The 13,655-nt window shown below is 40.9% G+C and overlaps 1 protein-coding gene across 1 annotated transcript in view; it reads right to left on the bottom strand.

Moving 5' to 3' along the window:
* Nucleotides 1-11,842, bottom strand: part of ACACA (acetyl-CoA carboxylase alpha) — a 335,776-nt gene extending 323,934 nt beyond the window's left edge. Inside the window, exon 1 of the mRNA XM_012648637.1 lies at nucleotides 11,326-11,842. Within this exon, the coding sequence (XP_012504091.1) occupies nucleotides 11,326-11,363 (38 nt within the window). The 5' untranslated portion in view covers nucleotides 11,364-11,842. The remainder of the gene's footprint in view (nucleotides 1-11,325) is intronic.
* Nucleotides 11,843-13,655: the final 1,813 nt, after the last annotated feature.

Here is a 13,655-nt window from a genome sequence, read left to right as displayed (position 1 = left end):
GTTTTCTCTTGCTTGCTCATAACCTCTCCCTATTTTTCTACTGGGTTGTTGGTCTTTTTTTTTTTTTATGTTGAACTATTTATTATAAAGGCTATTACCTGTTAGTCTTTTTTATTGAGTTGTAGAATTCCTGTAATCCTGGATATACTCCTGGACACTAATCCTTTGTCCATGAAACATCTTACAATCCAAAGTGTATTTCTAATACAAGATTCCTCAACAAATGGATTTACACATAAATAAACAACTGTAAGGCTCTGAGGTTCTGGGAGTCCCATTTGGCTCCAAGAATTTGTTTTCATTTTGCCTTCTATGGCTGCATTTAAAAAGCTGTTGATAGGCTGGGCGTGGTGACTCACGCCTGCCTGTAATCCTAGCACTTTGGGAGGCTGAGGCAGGAGGACAGCTTGAGCTCAGGGGTTTGAGAACAGCCTGAGCAAGAGTGAGATCCCCATCTTTAAAATAAATAAATAAATAAACAAATAAATAAAAAGCCATTGATGCTTATGCCTAAAAGTCCTACAAAACCACATATATTTCTCAGAAAGACTTCAAGGTCTCCCATCTTGAAGGACTCTGCTTTGCTGATTCAGACACATAAATGACAAAATAAGGTAATTGGGTCCTCAGCATATTCCAATCCTGTTCTTCATGGTAGCAAGAGAAAAAAAGCAGCTCTCAAGAAGGTACTAGTGTCTGTCATTGTCTTATTCTGAAATTAAACAAGCTAAGTGAGGCACAGGTTCAATTTCAGAATGACTTATTTAGATTTTATTTTCCTCAACATCTATGATGAATCCATAGTGTTGAAAAGAATTGCAAAATGCAGTAATATCTACACTCCCGGGCCTTTTACCCGCTAAAAAGCTTTGAGCTTGCCACAGTAAGCCATGAAGTACCTTTGCCCAACATTTGTGTCTTAGCGCAACAAAGATAAACTTCAGCAAAACAAGACAGTTGGTGTGCCGGAGCGATATTGCAATTAGGGAGGTCTGATGTCTGGCCTCCTCTTCACCCTGCTGTGGTATTACTTTTTACTCCTGTAATTCCCTCCCTCCTATCTAGAAAGCAAAGATTCTGATTCACATATCCATGCTTTCAGTGAAATCCTTTCACTCCAATGTACTCATTCTTCCTGGTGGATTAATTGTAAGCCTTTTGTCTCTAACTACAGATAATAATAATAAACAACATTTGATGCACATTTGCTATGTAAGAATAAAAGTCTTTGCCTTCTGCCAAAGTCATGTCAGGAAAGCAAGTAGGTTTAGGGAGCGTATCATTGGCCTGAACTACAACAGCTTCTGAATCTGTCTCCCCATACACTTTCTTGCTTCCCTTTAATCTGCACACAGTTCTCCTCGCTGTAACCAGAGTGAGCTTTTCAAAATGCAAATTTGATCTTATTACTCTTCTGCCAAAAACCATTTGGTGACTTTCCACTGCTATCAGAATAAAGTCCAAAATCCTCAAGAAGACTACCAAGGCCCTAAATAATCTGCCTGCCTCCCTTCAGTCTCCATCACCCCTTCCCCTTCTCTAGCTTCAGCTGCAGTGGACTCGCATCCTTTCCTGGCTCAGGGCCTGTGCTGTTCTGTCTGCCTAGAACACTGATTTGGCTTCCTCATCCCACGTTCCCCTTCCTTCATTACTATTATCCTGTTTAACTTTCCAGTCTTCTTTCAGATATTGGCTCAATAGTCACCTCCTCAATCTGATGTCCCAAACCCCATTAGAGTCCTCTATACTTTTATTGCATAAATTTCTTTCATGGTCTTCATCTGCTTGCAATTATGTATTTCTGTAGTATTTGATCCATGCCTATCTCTCACACAGAGGTAAGCTGCATTGAGAGCTAGTACCAGTCTGTTTTACTTACATTGAATCCCTAGGCCCAGGGCTGTGTCTCACGCTCATAGGAACTTAGTAAATAACTGCCCTTAATGAAAGAAGCAGCAGATGCGAATTAGGTTCGTCCTCTTCTCAGAACCTCTTCAAGGTTCCCAGATACCATTAATTTGGAAGCAATTTTCTCTGTGCCTTTTCTTCTTTTACCATAAGTCGCCAGGTTATTCTGTCTGGCCTTCATCTCACTTAACCTTCTGAAGTAGCTACAATTATTATTTGCATTTTATAGCAGAGGAAATTGAGGACCAGAGACTTGTCCAAGGTCACAGAGCTAGTGAGTGACAAAGCTAGGATTCCAACATAGATATCTGACCTCAAAATCTTTATGCTCTTAACCATGTAGGGGGGACGGGGAGGGGATGGGTATATTCACACCTAATGGGTACGACGCACACCGTCTGAGGGACTGGACACGCTTGAAGCTCTGACTCAGGTTGGGCAAAGGAATATATGTAACCTAAACATTTGTACCCCCCTAATATGCTGAAATCAAAAGAAAACACTACACATAAGCTTTACTTATATCTTTCATTGACATTTCTATTGAGTGGTTGGTCTCTTATCTATTTCTAGCAGCTCTTTATGTTAGAGGATTAGGCCTTTGTGGTATGAGTTGGAAACATTTTTTCCATTTGTTTTTTGCTCTGCAGAAATTTATTCTGTACCTAGATTATCAACACCCCCTTTTATGCTTTCTGTATTTTTTGAGACAGAGTTTCACTCTGTCACCCCAGCTAGAGTGCAGTGGTGTCTTCATAGCTCACTGCAACCTCAAACTCCTGGGTTCAAGTGATCCTCTTGCCTCAGCCTCCTGAGTAGCTGGGACTACAGGTGTGCACCATCATAGCTGGCTAATTTTTCTATTTTTTGTAGAGATGGAGTCTCACTCTTGCTCAGGCTGGTCTTGAACTCCTGCACTCAAGCAATCCTCCCACCTTGGCCTCTCAGAGCCCTAAGATTACAGCACCCAGCCCACAGTGGGTCTGAATAATGCTCTGCTAACTACTTTCTATTAATACCTCCCACCTTTACTGCCACTTCTCTCTCCATTCTGGATTATGGGCTCTTCTGTGTCTTGCCTATTGTCATCCAAGTTTCTATTCTTTACCCTTCTTTTATCTTACGCTATGCAATGAGCTCAGGTAATCTTGTCTTCTCCTGTGGCTTCAAATTTTCCATCAATCTGCTGCTAACTCCCTAGATGACCTAGACATCTCCCTTGGCTTCACCTCTATATCCTACAGGCACCTCAAGTTCAACATATCCAGAACAAAATCCGCTCTTTCCCCCCTCATGTTGGTGCTTTGCTCTATGTTCCCTCTCTATGGCAGGATTCAATAAATATTTACTGAATGAAGGAATGAACATATAAGAATGTTCCAGAAGTTTCAAGTAAAAAGCCTTGAAGAAGGTTAGCAGGCTGTGAGAAGGCTTCTCAGGCTGCTTTACAGGCTTAGAAACACAAATTTTCCACACGTAGAGAATGACCCATCATTTAGGAGTAGATTCACACCAACCAAGTTCATAGATAAAATTATCAATTTATTAGTTTATAAGAAATATAATTATCATATGTACAAAATTACTTAACTTACAATGAGAAATATAATTGTCATATCTACAGAAATACTATCTTTATGTAACTAGAATATTCTGAACCTGAAGGTGGTTCTACATGGGAAGCTGAATTATTCATGCATCATTGTTTAACTTATGCACTCTTAATAGGGGGAAAAAAAAATCTTATTCTGAGGGGCAAAAAAACTCTTTTTATGTCCAAAGTACATATATATAGTACATAAGCATATATATGGTATATCTGTGGTACTGAAACTTTGTGGGGGAGGTGATTGTCTAAAAAAGCTCTTTAGGGATGGCAATTATGATAAAAAGGTTGAAAACATTAGTTTAATACCTATAATGATTCTCTTTTAAAGGAATAAGAGGAGGCTGGGCGCGGTGGCTCACGTCTGTAATCCTAGCACTCTGGGAGGCCGAGGCGGGAGGATTGTTTGAGCTCAGGAGTGCGAAACCCTGTCTCTACTAAAAATAGAAAGAAATTAGCTGGACAACTAAAAATATATATATAAAAAAAATTAGCTGGGCATGGTGGTGCATGCCTGCACTCAGGAGGCTGAGGCAGGAGGATCGCTTAAGCCCAGGAGTTTTGAGGTTGCTGTGAGCAAGGCTGATGCCATGGTACTCTAGCTGGGGCAACAGAGTGAGACTCTGTCTCAAAAAAAAAAAAAAAAAAAAGGAATAAGAGGAATTAGTTCTAAAATTCAAACATTCAATGACATTAGGCTGATAAGGTATCTCTACAATATAGTAGTAGGCTATAACAGGGCAATAATGCTTGAAATTCACTGGCCAAGGCTCTCTTCGTTGAATGGACACTAAAAAAGCTTCAGTAGGCCCTAACTCTTCCATTACTGATTAACCCCTCCCTTTTTCTGGTTGACTCATTCTCCCTTTGGATATGCTATACATACTCTATATTTCTAAGAGCCATTCTATCTCTTAAAGGAACATTACATATCTCTGCTGTGATCCATTACCTTCTGAGGTTGTACAAAGTAGTGGTTAGGGGTTGGGGTAGAAGTTTGAATCTCTATTATGCTGCCTGCTTACATTCTCCAAGTATCAGTTTCTGAATCAGTAAAATGGGAATAACATCTCCCTCAAAGGGTTTCTTAGGGACTAAAATGAGAAAATATATACAGAGAGCCTTAAACAGTAGCTATTTTTAGTACTATGTTGGGAGGGAAACCCTGCTGTGTCATTTTGAAGAGCGCGTTTGTGTGAGTGCTTGATTAAGTAGTAAAAGATTTCAGATAAAACTACTGTCTTGGCATGATTATAGATTCTAGAAAATTAACAAAATGAGCAAACACTAAAAAATGTGTTTGGCTGTGTAAAAATAACCAATTACAGTCATTTATGTAAACAGCTTAACATCTAAGGCCTAATTATCATGCAGCACCATAACAATTACACATATTAAATATGCATCAGATTAACCTTGTTGTAAGTTTTATTTGATTACAATAAAAGTACTCACTCTGTACTCTAAGGAACAGTCTTATAGTTAATTGCTCATAATACATAAGTTTGTTCACTATTTACATTAATTAGATGGGACATAGCTCCTGAGTTTGTTCTCCATTTGAGACAAGGCTGGATTATCTGTCCTATATGGCAACTACACAGCACACATTTGTCCTGTGACCTGTGAGATAATGTACACTGTGTTTAGTTTTCTGTAGTGAGGAAGATACTGAAGAAGCTAACACCAACAAAAAAATTCTGTTTAATTGCCTGTTGTGGAAACCTACAGGTTTCCAATAAATTGGAGTTCTTCATTCAAATAATTAAAAAAATTCTAATGCTCAGCACTAGTTAACCTAGCCTGAAACAACTTCTAAACAAGCCCTGGGGTCATCCTGTGGAGCACTTCTAGAAATAAAGTTACAATTTATTTGACTTCCACCATGAATTAGGTACTATACATACATACGTCATCACATCCTTATAAAACTCTTATGAATTAGATATTGTTACCATTTTATATATGAGAAGAAAAGAGATGCAGAAAGATAATAACTTGCCTAAATTCTTAAAGGTAGTAAGGAATGGAGACAGGATTCAAATTAAGGAAAGCATCAAAGCCCATATAATTTTCCAATTATATTAAACTATGCCAGGTTCTTTACAAATATTTCAAACATTTATTAGGCACTTGATTGCAAAAGAGTACATACAGTCACCAAATGATGCAAAATACTTTAGAAGCCTGTTTTGACAGTCAAAAGGTGGAGGCCCTGTACATTAGGCTGATAAGTATGCAGCTAGGCTGCCTAGTAGGCATTTTAAAATTTGATAAACAGAGCTACTCAGCAACAATATATTTCTAGTCTACCTAACCTTTTGGATTCCACCCAAATCCTGGTGACTCATAAGACAGATATTCTACACTCTGTGTAGATGAGAAAGAAGTCGGTAAGGTGAGGAAGAGGCAGAAGAGATGGATAACAAAAGCCTGGATTCATGAAAATTCAGTTTAATGGCCATGGCATTATGAAAATCTTGATACCTGTTAACTCTTGAGTTTTAAATAGTGAGAAGTAGTTTATTAGTTATGTTTAGACAGATCTGGTTTCTTGTTTTATTTTTTATAAGCATTCTAAGAAACATCTTTTATTTACCTGTGGCATATTTAAAAAAATTATATTGACGAATGAAAACTGTATGTGTTTATGGTATATAACATGTTTTGATATACATATACATTGCGGAATGGCTAACTCAAGCTAATTAACATATTCATTACCTCACATATTTATCTTTTTTTTTATGGTGAGAACATTTAAAATCTACTCTTAGCAATTTTCATGTATACAATCCATTAACTAGAGTCACCATATAATAGATCTCATGAATTTAATCCTCCTAATTGAAATTTTGTACCCTTTGGCCAACATCATCCCAATCCATGCTCCTTCAGCCCCTGGTAATCACCATTCTACTCTCTGCTTCTATGAGTTTGACTTTTTTAGATTATACATACAAGTAAGATTATACAATATTTGTCTTTCTGTGCCTAGTTTATCTCATTTAGCATAATGTCTTCTAGGTTCATCCATGTTGATACATGTTGCAAAGGACAAGATTTCCTTTTTTTAAAAGCTGAATAGTATTCCATTGTATATATCTATATATACCATATTTTCTTTACCCATTCATCTACTGATAAACACTTAGGTTGTTCCTGTGTCTTGATTATTGTGAATAAGGCTGCAATGAACATATGAGTACAGATATCTCAATATACTGATTTCCTTTAGATATATACCCAAAAGTGGGACTATTAGATCAAATAGTAGTTCTACTTTTAAATTTTTGAGGAACTACCATACTGTTTTCCCTAATGGAAAACTAATTTACATTCCCACCAACAGTGTACAAGGGTTTCCTTTTCTCTACATCCTTGCTAATGCTTCCTCTTATCTTTCTGATAATAATCATCCTAACAGGTATGAGGTGATAGCTCTCTGTAGTGTTAATTTGCATTTCTCTGATTACTGATGTTGAGCATTTTTTTCACATACCAGTTAGCCATTTGTATGTCTTCTTTTGAAAAATGTCTTTTCAGATCCTTTGCCCATTTTTTAATCTGGTTATTTTTTTGCCTATTGAGTTGGAGTGCCTTATGTATTTTGGATATTAACCCCTTATCAGATGTATGGTTCACAAATATTTTCTCCCATTCCATAGGTTGTCTTCTCACCTTGTTGATTGTTTTGTTTGCTGTGTGAACAGATCTGATTTTAATTCTGGCTGTGCTACCAAATAAGGGAATGACTTAGGGCAAGTGGTTTTACCTCTCTGAAGCTTCTTTTTCCTTATCATAAAATGGGATGCAGCAGGGCTCTCTAGCAGAATTTTCTTTTCCCCATCTTCTTAACCTTTGAGATCTTGAAGGGTCCTCTTATTTATGTAGAAACACACCAGACAAGCCACTATGTAGAGAAATGGCTATATGTAGACCTTTCATTTCTTTTGTATGTTTTTTTTTTCTTTTTCTTTCTTTTGTATGTTTTTGTTTTTTAGAGACAGGGTCTTGCTATGTTGACCAGGCTGGATTCGAAATCCAAGGCTCAGGCAATCCTCCCACCTCAGCCTCTTGAGTAGCTGGGACACCACTATGCCCTGGGCATTTCTTTAAGTAGATTAGCCCAAAGGTGCTTCCACTCTTTCTCTGCAGACTGGTCATAGTAAGGGTAGATCAAGTTATATAAGCAGTCTAGGAACCTTCTGTCAAGAAAGGGATTGATTCTATAACTCCTTTGACTAGGGCAGCCAAAAAGGGAGAAAGATGGAGGTGAGTGCTTTGACAGGGTGGGAAGGAAGAGGGCAATACTCCTCAATCTAAGAGGCAGCAGCACAGGTTGGAGAGGTTGGAACTAGTCCTGACTTGGGCTGCGTGGAAGCCAGGTCTTCTGTCAAAGTGCCTTAATGTATGAACTCCAGAAGCTGTAACCTTTGAAGCTCAGGCCTTTTATGGGGTGAGGTTCTCTCTATTAAGTTAACACTCTGGATGATTCCTTGCCCCTGTAGTTGGGGAAGTGGTCTGCTCCAGGACCTAAATCTCTGGCTAATTTACACTGACTGCATATATCTGAGTATAAAGGGGAAGAAGTTGAAGCCTAGAAGGCATGGCTAGACTTTTAGACTTTTTGTTTTTATCTATCCACATACCAAAGAACCATCTTAGCTGCAAGAAAAATATAGATTAGGTGAGATAAAGTTTATAAAGTCTTTCAGCACTCAGGATATAGTAAGTAGACATGGTACAGTATCATTTCCATAGGAAGGGAGGCTCAGAAACTGTACTTTTGATTCTAACTACAGTAGCTTAGTAATTGAGGGGGAGCTGTTGGGATATTTTGGTCTCAGAATGGCAGGCATGTTACAGAGCCTGATGGTAGGATACAAGTTTCCTTGCTGGGTTCCTAGTTCAAAAGTCAACTTCTTCAGTTAGTTAAGAATGAAAGGGCTTAAAGAATGTGCTATTAGTCTGTCCTGTAGGTCAATCTTCAAAAATACTGGTCCAGTATGGACTGATTTGGATATTATTACTATAAATTTCTGGCTTAAAAAGGACAGAAGGTATTTTTACAGGTTCCTTTACAGAGATGTTTAGTGAGGAAACAAGAAGGCACTTAGTAATCTTTGCTATCACAGGTTAAATACAGGGTACACTGGGAGCACATAAGAAGAGGGCTACTTAACTCAGACTTTGGTGGGGGGGTCAGCAGACGTATTGTTGAGGAAGTGATGTCTAACTTGAGGTAGGCAGAAGCTTGGAGGTAAGAGTGCACAAAAGAAATGAAGATACTTCTGGCTGGAGAATGGAGTCTAAGATGGGGCAGCAATGATAAAGAAATAGGAAGAGGCTAGGGCTTTCTACAGAGAGCGACCATATAAATTTATCATACAGACAGATACTTCTAAGAGTGAAATAAGGCAATATTAATAATTATAGAGACGACAAGTGTAAACCAGGACTGTCCTGAGCAGATCGAACTACGGTCACTCTACATGTAAGTCACATTCAGGTGCTTGGACCTTCAGTGAAAGTGTAGAGTGTGTATCTTCTCTTTTTACCTTACACATTTTGCTTGAGTGACTGCCTGCTTACCTTTGTCTTTACTTGTTCATCTGACAAATATTTGTTGAGAATACACTTCTAAGCAGTGAGGTTACAAAAAAGAAGACAGTATCTGTCCTCAAGTTCATCTAGGGAAGACACACAGGCAAAGAAACAATTCTAAAACAGTTACACGATTTTAGCACTGACTACTCCAATGAACTCTAAACTTAAATTTGTGATTTCCAGTCAGAATGCAAAATATAGATCCAACCTGTAACTTTTAATTTCTCCTCCAAATCTGTTCTTCCTTCAGCTGGTCTCCTAAGTGATACTACTATCCACTATATCACTTAAGGCAAAATCTCAGAAAAGCACTGCCTTAATTAGTATTATCCTTCCTTGCACTGTGCCTTTTAATTTCTCCACATCTTTCTTAAGAACACTGACTAAATCGGTCTATGGAGATCCTAACATCAATTGAAGGCCATGACCCCAGTATTATGTAGGACTGTTTTTTTCCACAGTAGTACATTAATGACTTACATTCATTGTTGACAATCATGACATCCAGATCTGGGTATATGCCCTAGCCAGTCTCAAAAAATTTGAGTTTAGGTGAGAAAGACACGAAGATATGAGTGATTGACCCTAGCTCCACTTTGCAGAGAAGTTTAGAGTGGTCGTAAAGTTGTAGATGAAACATCAATGTTAATAAATTATCTGGTGAACAACTGCTTTGTAAAAGGACAATTTATGCTTTAAAGGGCAATTTGAAATGTTTCCACCATCCATTCTCCACACAGCTGCCAGAGTGATCCTTTTATAGCAAATCCTATTACTCCTTTGGTCTCAACTCTTCATAGTATTCTATCCCATCCAATAAAATCCAAAATCTAACCATGGCTTACCAGACAATACATAATCTGGCTACAAGCTATGATTTCTCTCTTATTTGTCTAATTTGATGTGTTCCAGCCACACTGGTCTCCTTACTTCTTTTCTTTTTTGGGGGGGGGCATCGCGGGGAGTGAAATTCAATTTCCTTTTTTTCCCCTGAGACAGAGTCTCACTCTGTCGCCCTGGGTAGAGTGCAGTGGCGTCGTCATAGCTCACTGTACCCTCAAACTCCTGGGCTCAAGGGATCTCCTGCCTCAGCATCCCAAATAACTGGAACTACAGGCACACCACAATGCCTGACTAATTTTTCTATTTTTAGTAGAGACGGGGTCTCACTCTTGCTCAGGTTGGTCTCAAACTCCAGACCTCAAGCAATCCTCCCACCTCGGCCTCCCAGAGTGCTTGGATTACAGGTGTGAGCTAGCGGTTACTTTTTTTCCATGCCAAACAAGTCCCTGACTGAGGGCCATTGCATTTGTTGTTTCTCTTCTTGAATAGTTCCCCTCTAGAAATCCACAGAGTTTCCTCTTTCATTAAATGATTAGATTTCTTTTTATGTGCCTCCTCTACTAAGAGGCCTTCTTTACCCTAACTAAAAGAGAATCCCCACATCACTCTTATCCCTTTATCCTGATTTATTTTTCCATAAAATTTATATTACTGGACATTATCCATTATTTACTAATAGCTTGTCAATCCTCCCACTGTAATATAAGCTCCATGAGGCAGAGATTTTGCTTTGCTCACCGTGAATTCCCAGAACCTGTTAATGAGAACAGTCTGCTCGTTAAATATTTGTCAAATGAATGAATAGATTTTCAGGATATACCAAATGTTAAGATATCCTATCATATACTTATTGACATGATGCATAGGAAAATGGAAGGGCATACACCAAAATGTTACTCTTTATTTAACCTGGTGGGAGGTAGTTTTCACATTATTTTTCACTCATGCGAATTTATTTATTTATTTATTTTTATAATGAACTTGTCTTACTCGTATACCAAAAAAGGATCCAAAGAGCCACACGGGCAGAAAGTGTAAATGGATTCTAAAAAAGGTTGGGTGAATTTATCAAAGACACACTTCTAGATAGATATAACAGCATAATGGTTAAGATAAACCGTGGTTTGAAACACCTTCCCCAACACTCCCCAGCAGTGATCCCAAGTTATTTTATGTGCCAGTGCCTAAATGTCATCACCTGGAAAATGGGGATACTAATAGCTGCCGACCTCGTGAGTTTTAAATGAGACCATATGTGTAACCTGCTTTGTACAATGTCTGGCATGCAGTAAGTACTCAACAAATGGTCGCTATTATAATAATCATTAGTAGTAGTAATAAGAGATGTTGGGACATACCTAGCCCTCAAGATTGACATCAGAGTAGACCACCACATCCTGTCATCATTGCGCCTCAATTTGGGCCTCTGAAGCCCAAAGGGGATGATGGTTCTTTCCAAAGAAGACAATTTCGACGTTCCAGAAGCATCTGAATGAAACGTACCCTCTTCACCCTTTAGACCATTCAGTCTGGTTAATCCATGAGCAGCACTGAGAGGCCTGGACTGGAGGCGCGGCCACGGCTCGCCGTCCTTGGGCCCAGTCCCTCAGCCTCAATTTCCTTTGCTGCAACGGGGTGGTGGTGGGAATGTTATCACAAACCCTGACAGAACCGGCCCGGTAGGCCTCACCGCACTCCGCAGGGGATCGAACCGCACGATGCACGGGGAAGCCTCTAGCGACGGCCCACGCGCCACACGGGAAAAGTAATTACGGGTGGCACTCAAAAGTCAGGCAAGCGGCTCAGCCCCATCCTCCCAGTCCTCAGGCCTAGGGACTGAGGCGGGCGCGCGGCAGGGACCCGGGAAGGAGCAGAGGGGGCGGCCGCGGGCGTTGGGCACCCAGCGGGGGCCGCTAAGGCCGGGGGCGGGGAGGTGGAAGGGGCGGAGGCGGCGGGCGCGCGGCAGGCGGCGCGCTCGCGATTGCGCCGTCCAGGAGCGCGCACGTAAGCCCGGGGTCGCGGGTGGCTGGCTGGCAGCTCCTGGGCGCGCAGGGGGACGCGGCGAGGTGAGGCGTGAGGCAGCGCAGGGCAGGCGGGTGGCGGGGCGCGAGCCCCTCTAGCGGGACTAAGGGGAAGCGGGGACCGCGAGGTGCAGCGGGGGAAAAGGGGCGGGCTGCGGGCCCTGGCGGCGGGCGAGCCGGCGGCTCCGAACCACGCCACGCTGTGGGGGAGGGCGGCGCGAGGCCCGGCCTGACGCCTCGGGCCCCGCCCCGTGTCTGGGCGGCGCCGCAGTGTCCCAGCCTCGACGCTCCTGTCTCTGCAATGGAGCGCGTAATTCCCACGATAACAGCCATTGTGTGTAGTGCCCCTGACTGTCCTTACCCATTGAATTTCCTGGTAGGCCTTCCAAACTAGGTATTTTAACTGCATTTTGGAGCCGAAGCTCAGGTAGAATGACTTGTCCAGGATCATACAGCTAGTAAGAACGAAGGAAGGATTTGAACCTTGGCTCCAAAACTTAAGAGCCTGTACCTTTCCTCTGTGCCACGCGGAATCTTTTGCTCACAGTACCTTACTTCCTCCACCCAGTAACTAATTTGAATTCAGCAAATATTAATTTGGAGCTAGTGCCCATGCTCCCATGAATGTTAGTGTCAGAAGAATGTGATCTCTAGTGAGAGGAAAGGAGGACAGGAAAAAAGAAGATTCTGCTTATTGCAATATTGTGCTTTTTGACGTGGAGTATATTTTTTTTTGAGACAGAGTCTGGCTCTGTTGCCCTGGCTAGAGTGCGGTGGAGTCAGCTTAGCTCACAGCAACCTCAAACTCCTGGGCTCAAGCAATCCTCCTGCCTCAGCCTCCCGAGTAGCTGGGACTACAGGCATGCGCCACCATGCCCGGCTAATTTTTTCTACATATTTTTAGTTGTCCGATTTTAGTAGAGACGGGGTCTCGCTCTTGCTCAGGCTCGTTTTGAACTCCTGAGCTCAAACAATCCGCCTGCCTTGGCCTCCCAGAGAGCTAGGATTACAGGCGTGAGCCACCGCGCCCGGCTGACACGGAGTATTTATCAGAGTGTATTCTACCCATCCTTTACTTGACCATCTGTATTTGAAATGACACTGCTGTTCATTACCTGTGAGACATTGTGCAAGTACCACAACCTTTCAGAGCTGCTTTTCTTTTCAAAAGGCAGCTTGTCTCAGTTTGTGAGGATTCATAGAGATAATCAACCAGTACCTGACATATGGAAAAAGTTCAGTAAATATTGGTCATTATGTTATTAGTGGGTACATAATACACTCTTGCCTAGACTCAATTTTCTTCAAGGACCACCTTTTCCTGGGACTACAGGAAGACCCACCCCACCCCAAAAAAGAAAAGTTCATTGACAGCCATGTTATCTGAGTGTTGCATACACTTAATGATGAATTATTCCCCAAGCTAGAAATATCAGGGTGAAAGAAGTCACTTCAGGAAAACTAAAGGTGAATCAACCTTTTGTAGAACTAACAGGTAAATTTGTTCACTACGTATGTGTTTATTGCATTTCTTCTGTGTGCTTGGCACTTTAAAAAAACATAAAAATTTGTATTGGATGTATTCTGTGCTTTAATTTAGTCTAGAAGTGGGAAAAAATATATGTTCAGAAGTAATCCTCACAAAGTAGAATGTGAAAAATGCCAGA

This window comes from Propithecus coquereli, unplaced genomic scaffold, assembly GCF_000956105.1.
Source record: "Propithecus coquereli isolate 6110/MARCELLA unplaced genomic scaffold, Pcoq_1.0 Scaffold291, whole genome shotgun sequence".
Taxonomy (NCBI): Eukaryota; Metazoa; Chordata; class Mammalia; order Primates; family Indriidae; genus Propithecus; species Propithecus coquereli.
Note: the sequence above shows the minus strand (reverse complement) of the source record. Positions and strands in the feature narration are given on the sequence as shown.